Source organism: Bos taurus, chromosome 12 (assembly GCF_002263795.3).
Source record: "Bos taurus isolate L1 Dominette 01449 registration number 42190680 breed Hereford chromosome 12, ARS-UCD2.0, whole genome shotgun sequence".
Lineage (NCBI taxonomy): Eukaryota > Metazoa > Chordata > Mammalia > Artiodactyla > Bovidae > Bos > Bos taurus.
Window position 1 is genome coordinate 50,673,496 of NC_037339.1, and position 19,703 is coordinate 50,693,198.

General features: G+C 43.8%; 1 protein-coding gene across 12 annotated transcripts in view; it reads left to right on the top strand.

Moving 5' to 3' along the window:
- Positions 1 to 3,617: 3,617 nt before the first annotated feature.
- The window catches only part of LMO7 (LIM domain 7), a 220,116-nt gene continuing 204,030 nt past the window's right edge, over positions 3,618 to 19,703 (top strand). For 11 of the 12 annotated variants that reach the window (XM_005213851.5, XM_059892261.1, XM_005213864.5 and 8 more), the window contains exon 1: positions 3,618 to 3,972. In XM_005213851.5, the coding sequence (XP_005213908.1) occupies positions 3,913 to 3,972 (60 nt within the window). In that variant the 5' untranslated portion in view covers positions 3,618 to 3,912. The remainder of the gene's footprint in view (positions 3,973 to 19,703) is intronic. The other variant, XM_005213871.5, reaches the window with a different exon arrangement.

Consider the following 19,703-nt stretch of genomic DNA (forward strand, 5'->3'; position numbering starts at 1 on the left):
AAGCATATATTTCTGTTTTACTATTTATTTTATGCTGGAGTATAACCAATTAACAATATTGTGATAGTTCTAGATGTACAGCAAAGTGACCCAGTCATACATATACATGTATCCATTGTAATATATTTTTAAACATCTCTCTGTGTCATGGACTATCCATTTACATTTTCACTGATTGCACAATATCTCATTCTATGGAAAAACCATAATTTATTCCACCATCCCTATTGTTTAGATTGCTTTGAGGATCTCATTTCTAACAAATCATGCATAATGCCATCACAGGTTGAGTCCTCCAGAGACTCCAGAGATGGACAGAAATGCCATTTGAAGCATAAGATAGTTATCAGGGACTGACGCCAGGTAAGTGAAGAGGGAAGGAACAGGAATGGGTGAGGGAGAAGTTGAACTCTGACACAGGCTGACAGCCTCAACAGTCCTCACTTATATAGAAAGAGTCCATCAGAGTTGTCCCAAATTGGGTGGAAATGACAGGACTTTTTATAACTTCAAGTCCTGGGGCCACTTTCACTGGACATGGCCTCAGGCGAGGCTGCGCTCTGCAGCTGAGGTGGACTTCTAAAGAGAGATTTGGCTAGTGCCTCTATGTGTCCACTGAGGATACTCCTTTTATGCATATATCTTTACCCATATCCTTAGGATAAATTCTCAGAAGTAGAATTGCTGCAGTAGAGCAAGGGCATTTTAAAAATTTTAATATTTATTGCCAAATTACCTTCCCAAAAGATGGTCATTTTCTCCTATCAACAGTTCATTTCACCACTAATGTACAAGAACATGACAATTGTACTGTTTCATGTTTTTAAATATTGAAAGATACTTCAAATTCTTTTGGAAAATAAATAATATTTATGATGTTTTGTCATTATGAATTTTAAGTCTTTCTTTCTGCTTCTGCTGCTGCTGCTAAGTCGCTTCAGTCTGTCCGACTCTGTGCAACCCCATAGACGGCAAAGAATTGGATTTGGGTCTTCTGAGTTGCAAATTTGCAACACTAAAGAGACAGAAATAGCTGGTGCCTGAGCTGACTTGAAACAGAATTTGCAATACCCTATAGCTCTTTCCATGTGAGTATTTGAGCAAACAAATGAAATTCCCACTTATTAGGAAAAATTCATATTTGACACATTACTGATAGAGATGAATGGGAAATAATCATCATTTACTAAGTGCCCGCTTGATGCCAAGCAATGCCCTGGGCTTCTACATAAAACATAATTTTAATTCTCACAAGAAACATTTGAAGTAGTTATTCTCATCACATTTTTCAGGTGAGCAAATTGAAGCTCAGAGAATTTGGTAACTTGGTAACCTTAGTCATCCAAATTCCCACTTCTGTGCACTTCTTGCCATCCTGGGCTGCTTCCCCCATTGCTGAAAGTCAATTGATATAGCAGTAGCTTTAAATGACATTATATATATATACACACACACACATATATTTATATATATATATATATATGTATAATAACTGTAGTAGTAGTAATTCTCATGAAGCTTGCAGAATGTCTGTCTTTCTATTGGTTTGGAAGTCCACAGCATTCACCGTCTAAAATTTTTGTATCACTTATGATAAACAGCACATTGCATATATAAGGTGCTTGCTAAATATTTAATATTGGGTTGGCTAAAAGGTTCATTTGGGTTTTTCCATAAGATATTATGAAAAGCCCAAATGAAATTTTTGGTTAAGGTCTTAAGTAGCCAGAAAGACATTTCTTCCTAGTTTCTTTAATCCTTTCATCCTCATTGGGTTTGTTCTGATCATGGTGTCCTCAGGAGGCAAGGGGATGATCCAGCCAATGGTTTTTCACTTTAGCAGAAACAACTGGTGAGGTCTTCTAAACAGACCCACTGATTACAGACAATGCCAGTGAAAAGAAGATTGGATGAAAATAAACATAACAAACAAACACCATCCTCTAGAAGTCACCCAAATCTGGAAGGATGCTGGTGAAATCTTTATTCAGAAGAGTAAGTGAGTTTAATCCCAGCTTTAGGTCTAATGTCTAGGCAACAGGAAATACTGAGGGAAGAGAAATATTGTGAAGACATCTGAAAGAGAGCCATCAGACAAAACCAGAAGGCTAACTGGTTTCCTTAAGGCAATGGCCTTCTAAAACAGGGGGTGGATGGTAGAGTCGGAGAGAAGTAGAAAGCTATTCTAGGCTAAAAAAATAGAGGTAACCAAAGGCAATATGTGGTTATTGTTTGGGTTCTGGTCTAAAGCAGCGGTTAAAAGATACTTTGGAATCCATTGGAGGAATCTGAGTCTGGACTGGGTGTAGATTAATACTAAGTGATTATGGTTAGCTTTAGTTAAGTGTGAAAATGATAATATGCAGAAAAGTGTTCTTTAAAGAACGAGATGTCTACTATGCTATCTATGGGTGAAATATAATTCTCTCTTTAAGTAGGAAATATATCTTCAGTAGACAAGGTGATGAAGTAAATAAGGCAAAAATAGATTCTAGTTATGCTAGTCCTTATGCTAGTCTCTTTGCTCTTTGACGTCATTTTTCATCATATAGAGTAAACGATCCACCAGGAAGAAAAATAAAAGGATTGCTTCCTCTACTGGAGTAAGAACTCATCTTGATCGTCTTCCAACCACGACACCATCAGTGTGTGGCCAGGATAGGGCAAGAGCTTGAATCGAGGTCCCAGGGAGCCTAGACAGATAAGCAGGTTCCTATCCGGAGATCTGATTTGCGTATGAAAAGAATCCACACACTCCAGCCTTTGAGCCTCCTACCCTCCAGACTTGCGCACCTACCCAAGGGCCCCTGCGGATGGTGAATGACGCATCACCTTACTGCTCCAGACGTGTCCTCAAACCACGCAGGATGGCGGGTTTGACGCTCAGGGTGGGGGCTGACTTTCTTTCTCCTCGGACCCTTATTGGAGGGCCGGGACTGGAGTGGCAGGTACCTTCCTCCTTGCCCACCTGGAAGCCAAGCGGAGCGGGGCGGGCCCAGGCTGGGGGCAATGGGCTGCACGTGCCTAGGCCAGTACCCTCACCTGCCGCCAGGAGGGCCCGGGCCACGGAAGGGGGCGGAGACCTGGGAGAGGGGCTGTCCGCACCTGGCGGCGGGGCGGGTGCGCAGCGGGCTCGGCCGGAGCGGGAGCAGGTGAGGGCGGCTGGCCGGGCAGAGCTCCATCGCGGGGGACGTTCTTGGCCGGGAAAGGTGCAATTGTGTGCAGCTATTCCTGGTATGTCAGGCGGGCCGGGCGGCCGCGAGCTGTAGGGGCGCCGCTTCCCGGGGCCCGGGGAGAGGGAAGGCGGCCAGGCGGGCGGAGGCGAGAAGGATGCGGACAGGATGCGGGCGCGGGGGCGCCTCCCCTCCGGAGAGAGGATGGGGGCCCGCGGTCCGGCGGGCGGCGCGGGAGCGGGAGCGTGGCCCGGGCCACGGCCTTTGGGAGGACGGTGGCATCCCCTAGCCCAGACTGTCCGACCACAAAGGCGGCTGCGGCCGGGAGCCCCGGGGCGCCGTGGGGGTGGGGGAGCGGAGGGGGTACGGAAGCGGCGACTGGGCGGCCTGGGGGTGGGCGGGGGCGGGGCATGCCGGGAGGGCGGCGGCCTCGCTGCGACTTTTGAAGTCGAAACAGCCCTCGGGTCTGGTGCGGCGCGCCTCCTCCGGTCGCCCTCCCCGCCTCCCGCGTTCAGTCCGGTCCCCGCGGCGTTTTCGGGAGTTTGGAGACAGCCACGTCTTCAAGTTCTTGTGGTTCGAAACTTTGCCGAAGTTTCAACAACTTCGCAACAAAGGGAAAAAGACAACGTGCCCCGGAGTCTTGCAGCCGGAGAGAGGCCGGGGCATCTGGCCCGTCGTGCGCGGCACTGCCGCCTTTCTGCGCACCCACCACCTCTCTCTCCCTCTAGTTCTGGAAGGGATGGAGGAGGCGGAGGCCGATTGCGCCCTGGCGTTCGCCGAGGCCCAGCGATGGGTGGAGGTGAGTGCCTTTTCTCCTCTCCTTTCCGCACGAGTTGGCCGTTCTTGCCACTGGACTTTCAGCCGTCTCCCCGGACTTTCGCGGGCGCGGCGCGTCAGGCTGGTTCGCGCCGTAGTTCGGGGGACTTTCCGAGTTCCGTGTCTCTTATCATTTAACGTCCAGCGAAGCTTATCGCTGCCCTCCCCACAACTGTTTCCCTGAGTTTTCCCGGAGCGCCTCTGCCACGGCCCCGCGGGGTTTGGGGACCGCGCATCCCTGGGGACCATCCCACGTCCGCGGCAGGACTCCGGGGATGTCTCTGCATGGGGGAGACGGCTCAGGGTCCTCGGGTGCCTTTTTCCGGCGATGGCTAGAAATGCAAACTTCTGAAATACACCAGCTTGGGCAGTACTGTGTGTCGGATGAGAGGGCGGATGGAGGACCCTAAGACACCTGTGGCGCCCCTGGAGCGATGCTTTCTCCGAGGTAGTTTCCGGAGCCCAGGTTGTGTAAGTTAGGGCGCGTGGGCTTTCCTAAGTCGGCATTGACAAGACTAAGATCTCCTGAAATCACTCACTCAAGGGTGGTTATTTACCCAGCTATGCCTCAAGGAGATCTTCCACTCCAGTCTTGGCCTTTAAAAGGAGACGGTCTCCTGGAATATCCAGGATCAGCGCCTTAGGGTTACTTTTGTCTGTGAAATGTTAACACCAGGACTTCTAGCCGTTATCTTTTTGGATGTCAAAGATGACTTTTATAATGATGCTGAGGAAGTTTTCCGAGCAGATGTAAATCAGGAACCACTGCTTGTTAGAGAAGTGTTGTCTTTACCAGCTTGGCAGTCATTTAGGGGTTATTGAAGCCAGGTGCTGGGCTATTCAACGTATTTAAATATTCAAATTAGGATTAAAGATTTTTCCATGGGAAAGACAGCATATTCAAGAATTCCATAGCAAACAGTACCTTAATTTATTTCTTCTTAAAGAATTAAGTGTATGTGGGGGAAAAAAGAATAAGCTTTAAATGTTATGGTTTTCACACTAAAGGAAAGTGAATGTCTCACTACCACCTAGCCAGTCGGTGGAGGGCGTCTAAGAAATTAGCTTTGCCATCATTTTGTACTGAAACTCTGAGCTGGTTTGAAGGTGACCTAAAGGTGTGAGGCGAGGGCATGGGGAGGTTGGGAGAAGAATAAACACTGTATTCTGAATTGAAATGAGAGTGGAAAAATTCCAGCTATGTAGTTAAGAGAAATAACTTCCCCCATTCATAAACCTTGACAAGTCAAGCCTTTCAAAGGTAGTTTTCCATTAGCAGTATGTGTACTGCATAATTTTAGAAGTAAAACTTGCCCTTGTTTGAGTGTTAGGGATGTAGAGAGGGAGAAGGGAAGAAATATGGGATACATTTGTGGCCAGACAGGGCTCCAGTGTGGAGGTTACACCTGCAAGTTCAGTGTTTGCTTACCTGTGATTATTGGTGATCTCACATCCTTTCCTTTTTTAGTATACAGATTTTGAGATCTCTGTTTTGGTGATAACTTGCTTGTAATTGGATAAGATTTCTGTGAGAAATTTGTGATAAACTTTGGGTTTGTGATGTGTTGTGATAAAGGTATCTCACGTACATGGTGAATGTGCTCATCTCCCCAACCCCCACCCCACTCCCCCAAAAGTGTTTGTCAGCAATGATTTGGTAACTTGGTAAAGTGTTTTGTTCCTCATTATCAGAAAACTGAATGTTTCTAAAGGCTATGCCTTATAATATGAATGTGGTTAACTCTTATGAAATTAAAATTGACTTCTTTTTCTCATGCCCCAGGGAGCAAGGCAGTACATTCACTGATGATATGTGAATAATTGACATATTCACCTATACTTTTGGTAAACTTGGGACATTAAAGTGACAGCTTGGTGTTCGCTGCTAGGTGTACGTTATTTCTTCAGTTAGTGTCCGAATGTATCCTTCTTCTTAGCTTTGTCATTACAACCGGGGCACATATTTTAAAATATTGCTCTTGCCAAAAGAAGCAGGATGAATGACTGTCTCATTGCCATAAAATATCTTAACTCTGAGAACCCCTAATTTGAAAATAAAATATTGATTGCAAAGTATATAAAGTATTTTGGAAAGCATGGACTATTATAGTATAAATCTTTCTCCTGCTGACTAATATTCTTGCTCCATTATGTTATACTTTACATACACTGAAGCATAAATGTTTCATTCATATGTATGCTTGTTTATGTATATATACATAATGCACATGTATGAACATATGTACTATGTAAATTATGTCATATATAGGCATTTATGTATATATACATATAAAACACAAATAGATATATCCTTGATATATGCTATCATATAGTGGGCTTCCCTGGTGGCTCAGTGGTAAAGAATCTGCTGCTGGTGCAGGAGACACGGGTTCGATCCTCTGGAGAAGGAAATGGCAACCCACTCCAGTATTCTTGCCTGGGAAATCCCATGGACAGAGGTGCCTGGCAGACTACAGTCCATGGGAAGTAGACAGAAGAGTCAGACATGACTTAGCGACTAAACAGCAACAACAATATTATAATATACATACTATATGTATTGTACGTAATATGACCTAATCAGCTACCTTTATTTTCAGCTGCAGCTTTGACTAACCCAAGGTCAAAAGACTCCAATAACCTTGTAAATCTTTGAAAGATAACCAGAGTCCATGCTGGTATGTCCTTGCCGTTTCTGTGCTCCATCAGCGATTTTAAATAACTAATGTATTACTCCCGCGACCAAAATTAAAATCATTTTTTGTTTTGGGAGGAAGAGGAGAAAGGGTAAGGTGAGGACTAGTGCTTGTTGTTCTGACAGTTATTGTCATTTTATGACTATTTCAAATTGTTCTTTGCTGTTTAAAAGTGTATATATACTTCTGTTTAGTTTCATATTTGAAATAAAAACAAATGTAGGAACATAACCTTCTAAGATAATTCAACATCATGATATTGGATTATTATCTGGTTGAAAATGCAGTTTGGAATATTAATAATGTAGCGAGCTAGTTTATGATTAAACAGTCATTGGAAGCCAGTGGTTTGGAGGTGATGGCAAAGGGGAAGCTTGAGTCTAGCATGGTCATGGAGTGGGAGAGGAAGTGGCAGAAAACGCACTCCAGACCCTCTAATTTTAGTCCTTTTCTGCAGCACCTTTTAATTTTCTGTACCAAATAGTTGCCCCGTCTTTCTTTTTGGGGGGAGCATTAAAAACCTGTAATAAACAGACAAAATGCCAATGAGATTGAAAACTGAACATTATTGCTCACTGCATTGGTTGGTTACCCATTTCCAGTCTGTGACTTTCATGTTCCTATCTAGGTTGAGGTTTAAACACAGCAGTAATTTTTATGACTGGAGCAGAACAGGCTAGTTTAATTCCACACCTTCCTGCTCCCCTGCCAGCCCTGTTATCTCTGGGTTTGATATTTTCAGTATCACTGTCACCCTGTAGAAGGACCAAAGAGATGCCAGTTGAGCTCATTGTCGTGCCTGGCACCAGAATATGAATCCTTCCCCAGTTACTTCCAGCTGGTCTGTTTCTCCACCTGCCCATTTATGTCCTTTAGGGATCGTGTGCTGGTCATCACTTTAGTGTGCATTTAGTGCTAAATTTTTAAAGAATTCCACTCTGTGGGTCTCCCACTGATAGTTACATAATCCGCCTAAGTGATGGCCCTCTTTTTCTCTGTAAGCTGTTTCCCTTCTATTGGTGGTTTCCCACCTGTGGTCTGGTGTGAAAGGATTTGCTGAGTGCCCTTGAGTCCTCGGTGCTTAGTGGTGTTGTCTGCAGACAAAACAAAGGTTCTCATGATTTGTACTGTTGCTTTTCAGATGGATGGAAAGTGTTGTAAACATGCATTTGAAAATCTTAACTGAATTCATAGAAGCATTTCTGGTAATAATATATGGTTTCAATGGACAGATATTAAACTTGAAAAGACTCTGATGATAAAGATTTGTTTAAAATTTTAAATGTTAGAAAGCAGTTCTTAGTGTAGCTGTTGAAACTGGAATTAGTTTTTCAGAACATAAATTGATTTTGATTTTTGTTTTCTGTGGAGGCATGAAAAGATTTTAAAGTCTGCATATACATTAAGCTGTGAAATGTAGCTTCCACAGCCCTTTACAGTCTGGTCTGTGGCTTTATGTCTTTGTTTTTGCTCATTTTGTGTGTTGTTATTTACATAACTGCCAGATAGCATAGAGATTAAGAGCACAGATTTATGCATTTATCCCCAGAACTTATTTACCTTACAACTAGAAGTTTATACCTTTTGACCACTATCATCCAATTCAGGATAACTATAATTAACATTGCAGTATAGCATATTTGAAAGTTGCTAAGAGAGTAAATCTTCATGTTTTTATCACAAGGAAAAGGTTTTCTGTAACTATTTGAAGAGATGGATGTTGAATAAGCTTACGGTGGTATTCATCTCACAATATATGTCAAATTGTTCGGGGATCCACCTTTCACCCATACAAAGCTGTATGTCAATTAAATCTCAATGGAAAAAAGAGAAAAAAAGCACCATTTTGAAATTAAATCTTTAAGTCGTGGCTAGCTTCTCAAATCCTGTAGGCCTCGGTTTTCTTCTTTGAGCCTCCAGTGGTGATGATGCCAGCTGGATGAGGTGCTGACTGTACAGAGGTTGTGTGTTAGTTGCTCAGTCATGTCTGACTCTTTGTGACCCCATGGCCCATAGCCCCCAGGCTCCTCTCTCCATGGGATATCCCAGGCAAGAATACTGAAGTGGGTAGCCATTCCCTTCTCCAGGGGATTTTACTGGCCCAGGGATTGAACGTGGGTCTCCTGCATTGTAGGCAGATTCTTTACCATCTGAGCCAATAGGGAAGCCCATTAAAAGTGTTCCCTAATCCTTGCTTGTGTTTCCCCATGCTCAGGGTGCTGATTTCTAACCTTCAGACTGTTGTGATTGGAGTACTCAGTACACCTCTTTATTCTTTTTTTAATTTTATTTTATTTTTAAACTTTACAATACTGTATTGGTTTTGCCAAATATCGAAATGAATCCGCCACAGGTATACATGTGTTCCCCAACCTGAGCCCTCCTCCCTCCCCATACCATCCCTCTGGGTCGTCCCAGTGCACCAGCCCAAAGCATCCAGTATCGTGCATCGAACCTGGACTGGCGACTCGTTTCATACATGATATTATACATGTTTCAATGCCATTCTCCCAAATCTTCCCACCCTCTCTCTCTCCCACAGAGTCCAGAAGACTGTTCTATACATCAGTGTCTCTTTTGCTGTCTCTTATACAGGGTTATTGTTACCATCTTTCTAAATTCCATATATACACGTTAGTATACTGTATTGGTGTTTTTCTTTCTGGCTTACGTCACTCTGTATAATGGGTTCCAGTTTCATCCATCTCATTAGAACTGATTCAAATGTATTCTTTTTAATGGCTGAGTAATACTCCATTGTGTATATGTACCACAGCTTTCTTATCCATTCATCTGCTGATGGACATCTAGGTTGCTTCCATGTCCTGGCTATTATAAACAGTGCTGCGATGAACATTGGGGTACATGTGTCTCTTTCAATTCTGGTTTCCTCAGTGTGTATGCCCAGCAGTGGGATTGCTGGATCATAAGGCAGTTCTATTTCCAGTTTTTTAAGGAATTTCCACACTGTTCTCCATAGTCAGTACACCTCTTTAATCTCCCACACTTGGGATCTCTGGTTGACCTTTGTGTGAGGCCTTTTCTGGGCTACCAAGCCTCTACCCGACTCGGTTCTTCCTCGTCTCTATTGCTTGTGTAGACCTCTCTTTCTGCACTCTGTGGTATAATTATGTCCATTTTTCCATGTTAGACTAGGTGCTAACTGAAGGCGGGAACAACATTTTATCCTGAGGATTTGGCTCAGTGCCGCATGTTTGTTGAGAGAAAGTACAGTCTTAGGGGCTGTGGCTTTAAAAATTTTTTTCTTTTCTTTTTTTGCCACTTTGCATGGCATGTGGGGTCTTAGTTCCCTGACCAGGGATTGAACCTGTGCCCCCTACCTTGGAAGTGCAGAATCTTAACCACTGGACTGCCAGGGAATTCCCAAGGCTGTGGCTTTAACAAAACGTATGGACCAGACTTTATCGACTATGCCAAAGCCTTTGACTGTGTGGATCACAACAAACTGTGGAAAATTCTTAAAGACATGGGAATACCAGACCACTTTACCTGCCTCCTGAGAAATCTGTATGCAGGTCAAGAAACCACAGTTAGAACTGGACATGGAACAACACACTGGTTCCAAATTGGGAAAGGAGTACGTCAAGGCTGTATATTGTCACCCTGCTTGTTTAACTTCTGTGCAGAGTACATCTTGTGAAATGCAGGGCTGGATGAAGCAGAAGCTGGAATCAAGATTGCCGGGAGAAATATCAATAACTTCAGATATGCAGATGACACCACCCTTATGGCATAAAGTAAAGAAGAACTAAAGAGCCTCCTGATGAAAGTGCAAGAGGAGAGTGAAGAAGGTGGCTTAAAACCCAACATTCAAAAAATGGAGATCGTGCATCTGGTCCCATCACTTTACTGCAAATAGATGGGGAAACAATGGAAACTGTGACAGACTTTCTTTTCTTGGGCTCCAAAATCACTGCAGATGGTGATTGCAGCCATAAAATTAAAAGACGCTTGCTCCTTGGAAGAAAAGCTATGACCAACCTAGATAGCATATGACTTTGTCAACAAAGGTCCATCTAGTCAAAGCTATGGTTTTTCCAGTACCCTGTATGGATGTGAGAGTTGGACCATAAAGAAAGCGGAGTGCCAAAGAAGCGATGCTTTTGAACCGTAGTGTTGGAGAAGACTTTTGAGAGTCCCTTGGACTGCAAAGAGATCAAACCAGTCAATTCTAAAGGAAATCAACCCTGAATATTCATTGGAAGGACTGATGCTGAAGCTCCAATACTTTGGCCACCTGATGCAAAGAACTGGCTCATTGGAAAAGACCCTGATGCTGGGAAATATTGAAGGCAGGAGGAGAAGGAGATGACAGAGGATGAGATAGTTGGATGGCATCATTAATTCAATGGACATGAGTTTGAGCAAGCTCTGGGAGTTGGTGATGGACAGGGAAGCCTGGCGTGCTGCAGTCTGGAGTTGCAAAGAGTTGGACACAACTGAGCAACTGAACTGAGCTGAACTGAAGGACCGGGATTCTTCCCTTCTCCCAGTGTCTGAAGCTGAGCTCTTCACTTTGGCAGTCGGTTGGGAACAGTTACACGATGTGCCTTCCTCTGGGTGCCAGTGTGTGCTTGCCTGTTCGCTCAGTATTTCCTTTTCTGCCCCAACCCTGTTCCTGAGTGAGGTCACTCTACTCCTGCCTTCTAGTTAATGGTTTCCCTCATGGGACTTACATTCAGTCACTTTGTTATCCAAAAATGCCCTTGATGTGCCTACTTTGTACCAGGTATTTGCTGGGCTGTGCATGTGTGTGTTAGTCACTCAGTCGTGTCTGACTCTTCAACCCTGTGAATGTAGCCCGCCAGGCTCCTCTGTCCATGGAATTCTCCAGGCAAGAATACTGGAGTGGGTTGCCGTGCCCTCCTCCAAAGTCTTCTGCATTGGCTGACAGTCTCTTTACCACTAGCGCCACCTGGGAAGCCCAGAGTTGCAGTTTACCTCAAACGTAAAGGTCCATGCCCAGCAACCTAATAATGTTATCAAGTATTTTTATAGCTCAGGAAGGTTTCCTTGCAGAGGGCACATCAGTCTTTATCGTTCCACTCTTCTGATTTCTAGCATCATAGAGTGCTCAGGGCAGTTGTGAGCAGCCAAGAGGTGTCTTCATGTCAATTTTTTTTTTTTAATTCTTTATGCAGCATTTTAGTCTTCCGTGGTGGCTCAGACAGTAAAGCGTGTGTCTACAATGTGGGAGACCCAGGTTTGATCCCTGGGTTGGGAACATCCCCTGGAGAAGGAAATGGCACCCCACTCAAGTACTATTGCCTGGAAAATCCCATGGACAGAGGAGCCTGGTAGGCTACAGTCCATGGGGTCGCAAAGAGTCGGACATGACTGAGAGATTTCACTTTCACTTCTGCAGCATTTTACTGTTTCTTGAACACATACCTTTATTTAGCAAATAAGGAGGAGTCTTAGGGCAAGAGGGTTGGTAAGAGATGAGGGCGTTCACAAAATTCTCTTGGGAAGGAACTGATTCACACAAACCGGGAACCAGGGTTGAGATGCTGTTAGAATCGCTTGACTCCGAAAAGTGTAAACACATACGACAAGGTATTTCCTGAGGAAATGGGAGGATTCTAGCAGTGTCAGTCATCCTGATTCCTTTCAAGGTACTGGTATAGTGAAAACTAGAAATGGACCTTTTCTTAAAGTGGGTAAAAATACCAGGAACTTGCACCTGTCATAAAAAGAGTGCTCTTGAGCCAGCTAGAGAAATGAACTCACTGGGCCAAAGGCAATGAATGATTTTTTGATTCTTGATAATGTGGGAGCCCTGGGTTTAATCCCTGGGTCAGGAAGATCCCTTGGAGAAGGGAATGGCAGTCCACTCCAGTGTTCTTGCCTGGAAAATCCCATGGACAGAGGAGCCTGGTGGCCTATAGTCCACAGGTTCGCAGAGAGACGGACACGACTGAACGCAACTAACACTTTCTCTTTCACACATCACCAGGTTACCCTCTGAAAGCTTTGTGCTAATTTGCAGCCATGAGCAGGGGTAGGGGGTTCCAACCTCTCATTATTCTAACCAGAATTGAAGTTGTCATTTGCATTTTCCATCTAAGTAAATAGATGAAAGATGTATGTTCTACTTTTTCTCAGATCACTAATGATATTTATCTAACCAGTAATGAAAAAGTGAAGTCGTTAGCCGCTCAGTCGTGTCTGAATCTTTGTGACCCTATGGACTGTAGCCCACCAGGCTCCTCTGTCCATGGAATTCTCCAGGCAAGAATACTGGAGTGGGTTGCCATTCCCTTCTCCAGGGAATCTTCCTGACCCAGGGATCTAACCCTGGTCACCTGCACTGCAGACAGATTTTTTTTACTGTCTGAGCTGCTAGGGAAGCCCCATCTAACAGATAACTCATTGGGTTTCTTCCAGTGAGGAAGGGTGAAGCTGAAACAAGGAGGGTTTGGTCTTCCCTAAAGGCGGTCACAAGAGGTGCATAGGGCCCCTGGGCTCCTGAGGTGAGTCTCTAGAGTCATAGGCATGGTAGGGCCATCGAGGAAGTGTCTCCTGATGGTCCCACTTTGCTTTTGGTTGTTTGGAGATAGACCTGTCGCGTTCTCCACCTCATCTCCAGTTACGAGAGGAAAAATGGAACAGTCGGTCATCATGAGGAGGCAGGGCACCTTGATGTTGCTTCAGCCATTTGCAAAGCACAGAAAATCTTAAAGCTTCTCTGAGGCTGAGAGAGGAGTAATGTCCGGAGTGTGTGGCAGGGAGTATGCGATTCATTCAACCCATCGGGGCAGCCCTCACCCGCTCGCTCTCTCTGGATGCCAGGGGTGCTTCGGGTGGTCCAGGGTTTCTCTTGAGACTAATTGACTCCTTTTACTGCCTCCTTCCTTTTAAAATCTCTTCTCATGTGCAGCCTGGATGGGAGGGGCATCTAGGGGAGAAAGGATACGTGTATGTGTATGGCTGAGTCCCTTTGATGTCCACTTGAAACTGTCACAACATTGTTAATCGGCTGTACTCCAATACAAAATAAAAAGGTAAAAAAAATCACTTCTCAACAGCATGTGAGTTTTAGAAAAGCACTGTTTTGAGAATGTTAGTTAAAAACCAAGCAACATCAACACAATTACCTTTTAGTTAGACTGTTTTAGTTCAGAGAAAATAGAGTGTAGGTTAACTATTTCATCTGTTACTGTCTGCAGACTGAATTTCCTGTATCGTTCCCATGGCCTCCACTCCCGGATAGAAAGCTCTCATGTGCTTGTTGAACAAATGAAATTTTGCATCCAATCAAAGGGTTGACTGATTTAATTGATGTCTGGAGATCTCCTTAAACCTGTCAACTGTCAGTAATGTATTTGAGCTGAAGGAAATGATAAATTATGTGTACCTGTGTTTACGGTCGCTGAAGGTAATTGTTGGCTATGTTTCTTTAAAAACACTCTCGATGTACCCAAAGCCCTTAGTAAGGATAATAGCTGTCATCTCTGCACAGCTTTGAAACAGAGGTGACCACACTCACTCTGCCACTTACAGATGAATTGCCACACGGCCCCATAAACAGCTTTTTCAGAAAGTGTAAAATCCTCCCCAATTGACTTCTCAAAACCTGGTTCTAATTCCTGAGTACAAGATGCTCAATTTGGTGCTTATGTGCATTTAGATGGTGGTGCACAGCCATAGACATCACATCTGTCTCTAAGTACATGGAGGATTGTCTTAAGGAGAGAGATTAGGAAAGTTTTCCCTGGGCTCAGAGGGCCAGGTGGTGCAATGGTAAAGAATCCGCCTGCCATTGAAGGAGACACAAGAGGCGTGAGTTCAATCCCTGGGTTGGGAAGATCCCTTGGAGTAGGAAATGGCAACCCTCTCCAGTATTTTTGCCCAGAAAATCCACTGGATGGAGGAGCCTGGTGGGCCACAGGCCATGGGGTTGCAAAGAGTCGGACACGACTGAGCACGCACACAGAGGGCAGAACTGGTAATTACTAAGTGGGCACAGTGAGACTTTCAGCTCAAGTATTTTGAAGACCTTCTGTAAATAAAGAGCAGTCCTACACCAGAATGGACTGAATTGAATGGTGGCTTGCCTCCTAGTGAGGGTTTTACAAGAGTAGGTGAGTAACTGACCATTGAAGCAACCACTGTTTTTTTTTTTTTAATCACATGAAAGACACGTGGCTAGAGCATTATACTTACATGGTTTTATAATGAAGGACTGTTATTTCCCAAAGGTGTGTGTGTGTTTTCAGATGAGGAGAAAGAAGGATGAAAGGTAAAATAATTTGCTCAAGGAAACACTAGAACTAGTAAATGGTGGTTGGGGATTTGAAACCAGGCAGTCTGACTCTTAATCAGTATACCGTATTGTTCACGAGGCCACTGGTCAATAAATCGTGGTGAAGGATTTAGAAATCAGGAAGGCAATGGGCTGTTGGTCTTCATTCCATCTACAGCTGTGCGATTAGCTGCTTTCTGTTTCTGACAAGTCCTGCACACGCAACAGGTTCTGTCTCGTGATGTTAGTGCCTGGAAAACTCATGATCGAATATTATTTAAGCCACAGCATTGCTGATAGACACTCAAGTAATTGCAGACTTTAGATTTGTATGTTCTGGTGTATGTTATGTGTTGTTCAGTCGTGTCCAACTCTTGCAATCCCATAAACTATAGCCCACCAGGCTTCTCTGTCCATGGGATTTCCAGACAAGAACACTGGAGTGGGTTGCCATTTCCTTCTCCAAGGGATCTTCCTGGACCAGGGATTGAACCTGTGTCTCTTGTGTTGGCAGGCAGATTCTTTACCCCTGAGCCACCAGGGAGGCCCTCTGGTGTATATAGGTGCTTCATAAGCCCTTTAAAGTGTTAAAAAGGGGAAGATTTTTACATCATGACATGAAGCTATACTTTAGGTTAGTGTAGGAGATAAATGATACCTAACTAGCTTCTTCTCTAAACAACTTACAAGAGTCTCAATTTTTTATTTTATTATACCTGATTTTAAGTAGCCCATGGTATAGCAAAAATTGTTCAGACTGTGACTATATAGTGCTTTGAGATGTATGTCACGGTTTCTGATGAGCCATGTGTGTGTGCTCAGTTGCTTCATTTGTGTCTGACTCTGTGCTTCCAGGGATGGTAGCCCACCAGGCTCCTCTGTTCATGGGATTCTTCAGGCAAGAATACTTAGTGGGTTGCTGTGCCCTCCTCCAGGGGCTCTTTCTGACCCAAAGATCAAATCTGTGTCTCTTGTGTCTGCTGCATTGCAGGCAGATTCTTGACCCACTGAGCTACTTAGGAAGCCCTTTGATGAGGGCACTTTCTGGTTAATGTTTTAGACTTGTAAGGACTGAAGCACAGACCATGATAAAAGATTCCACATTTTTGACTGGATTTAAATTTGACTTAGGTGTCTGAGCTGGGAAGGGAATATCTGATTTATTTTATTATAACACCATTTCATAATATTGAAGGGAAGGGCAGTTGTTACTAACCTTGTAACAAAGTTTGATTCTGGAATTCTTCTTTGTTTTAAAGTCTCTCATTCTACCTGAGGAAGGAGAAAATAAGCATTTTTGCCTTTACTTCTTGAGTGCTGTTTTTTGATTAACTTGGAATTTTACCCTGTTGCCTGTAAAAATATCGTCCATGTACCAGTAGCATCAGACATAGTTGACCACACCTTGCTTCTTGCAACATTTTTTGCAATTGCCCTCTGGGTTTTTCTCCCATTTTACTTGATATTTCTGGTTTTCCTTTGTAGACTCCTAATTCGTCAAGTAAATATCAGACTCCTGGGGTTCATTCATCTTTCCGTTTCACCTCTTCTTTGTCTACAACCTCTCCCTTGCAGGCGTTATTGGATCCATAGCTTTGTACACCTTCTGTGTGCTGATAGCCTCCACATATATATTCTTGACCCTGACATTGTTTCTAAGACCCACCTCATACATGTATGTGTATACACACACACACACTCACACACACACACTCACACACACACACACACACACTCACACACACTCAGGATTTCCAGTTGTAGGTCAAATATATTGGCACGTCACACTTGGTTCAAAACAAAATTCTCAGTTTCTCCTCCCAACTACTACCTTCTCATTCCTCTAATGTTTCCCATTTTAGTAAACGACACCACTGGTCACCCGCTTGCTCAGGTTCCCAACTTCAGAGTCATTGTTGATGCTCATTTTGATCACATCCCACATTCAGGCTGACAAGAAATCCAAGTGGCTCATATCCTCAAATACACCCAGAATCTGCCCCTCATTGCCTGCTTTTTCCAAAGTAACAGCCAGGTTCCTCCTGAAAAATGTGAACCAGAGAATTTTTTATTCAGCTCTTCCCTCTCTGCCCTCCATAGTGGATACCGTTATGTTGAGAACAAAATCTGAATTTTTAACCCACATTTTTCAGGGCCCCACAAGACCTATTTCCCCACAAGACCTATTTCCTTTTTGCCTATCTCATCTCTGCTCCCTCTCTCCATCTGCTTGCCATGCTCCAATCATCCTGGCTTTCCTGCTGTTCCTCAAATGTGCAGAGGTTTTTTATTATAGGACATTTGCATTGCTGTTCCTTCTGCATGAGTATATTTCCCTCACCTAAATCTCAGTTTAAATGACACCACCTCCTCCTCGTCTCCCTCTCTATACAGTAATCACACTTGTGACTCCATACTCTTGTACTTCATAGCACTTGTCATCACTTGCTGTTATATGATGTATATTTTCGACTTGACTTACTCCTATAAGAATGAGTATTTTATTTAGAAGGCAGTCAATAAATGGAAAAATAAATGGATGAATGAACAAGTGTCTTAATTCTTTATGTGTGATGTTTTCTAACTGATATAACTGGCTTTCTGGCAGTTCTTCACTCAATAAGACAGGTTGATTTTATTATATTAAGATTTTTTTTTTTGGTTTTGTTTTTCATTTTTTAAGTTCAGCTCTGGATTGAGCAGGTTCAAAGCATGTTTTTAAAATGCAGGTTTCAACCATGAGAAATTTAGTTTGCTCAACCAATTGTAAAGATGCCCAAAGGGGAGCAAGTATCATAAGGTAATAAACATCCTAGAAAATTGTCACATGAGCCGCCTCAGCTGAGTATCCTGCCCTGGGGACAGTGCATCATCATGAAACTATGGGTATTGGTCATGAAAAAGTCTTACAACTCCCTGACTGGTGTCCTCTCGCTTGGGCATGGACCGTCTGCAGGAACTAACTGGAGACAGGCTGAAAATAGCTTCACTTTGTTTGGAAACAAGAGAAAATAATTACAAATTTGAGAATGAGAACACTTCTCCTTTCAGCCCAGTTTCAAACGTCAGTCTGCTTCATATTTCCCAGGTGCTGCACTTAATACCAGTTTTTTAGGACTCACTCTGCAATGGCACATGAAGCTGGGGAGTGCAGGCTTCCAAAGAACTGCATTCGGACATGAGGGCAAAAGGGAAGCTGAAACGTTCTGTCTGTTGGATACAAACTGACTTTCTCTTAATGCACTTAAAAAAATTATTCCTCCTAGCTGTCATGTGAATTCAGTGATAGTGCTTTATTTTATAAATATGATTTTGATAATTGTTTCAAGTTGATAGCATGATAATTCGACCTTTGTATATACTACAAAGTGATCACCACCACAAGTCTGGTGACCAGCTGTTAAATATAATAATTTTTTTTTTTCAGATGAGAAAAGAGTGGCTCAAAGAAGTTAAGTTTCTTTCCCAGCACTTCTGGGACTGATAGAACCAGTGTTTGAAGTTAGATTTTTCTAACAGAAAAACCTAACTGTTTCATTGATCTTCCTCTGTTTCTCTCCCTCTTTTGTAGTTGGACCTAATACTATGGCATGTGCATGCTGTTGTACGTTCTGTACGTCTGCCTCCATCTCGTGCTTTTCTTATTTCACAAAAAGCATAAGAAAATGCTCAGACTTAATATAAATGTAGTGTGAATTAACACTAAGATGTGAATAGGTACTGTTGAATAATTTCGTGTGTTGAGATGAAACGGACTTAGAGACAGTGTATATGCATGCGCCTGTATGTATTGAGGAAGCGGGGTACAGGGGCACTGACTTTAGTGGTACTTCTTGGAGCTCCTCCTGGCAGGTAAGAGACAGTTCCAGGGCGGCATGGGGATAAATGCCTGCGTGTTGTATAGCATATCTTTGGGGGAAATGGGAGAACAGTTTGGAAGCTCTTAGAGAAGGTCCTTGAGTTGGGCCAGAGAGATGATGGGTCGAACATGGTGTACAGGGGAGTTAAGTTGGGCTGCAGTGGCTCTGGAGAAGGCAGTGGCACCCCACTCCAGTACTCTTGCCTGGAGAATCCCATGGACAGAGGAGCCTGGTGGGCTACAGTCCATGGGGTCGTGAAGAGTCGGACACGACCGAGCGACTTCACTTTCACTTTTCACTTTCGTGCATTGGAGAAGGAAATGGCAACCCACTCCAGTGTTCTTGCCTGGAGAATCCCACGGATGGGGGAGCCTGGTGGGCCGCCGTCTATGGGGTCGCACAGAGTCAGACACGACTGAATCGACTTAGCAGCAGCAGCAACAGTGGCTCTGGCATGGGCAAGGTCCCATTGGATTGTTCTGTTGTCAGGACAGTGAAGCTTGTAGTCTACTTAGCATGGAAAGTGCTTATTTGAAGCTAGTGAGAATGTCAAGCCCAAAGTGTGGATAAAGAATTAACATTTTGGAATATAAATGCCATAGAATTTAATATAATTTCTGTCCCCTGGGTTCCAACATCATTTGGAACCCAGGGGACAGAATGGGACCAGAAGCAGGGAATGACCATATCACCTAGAAGATCAAGGTATGTATCCCGGCAGTAAATGTCTTCTGCTCAGAGGAAAGGAAGAGGAAAGAGAGGTTGTGGTCAAAATGCTGGGCAGAAAACCAGGAGTGTGTTAGGCATCCTAAGGGAAGTGTTGGTTCCATGAAAGATAGAAAGAAGAGAATTAGCAGCAGGGTTCAGGACTAAAAGAAGTGATCAAGGGAAG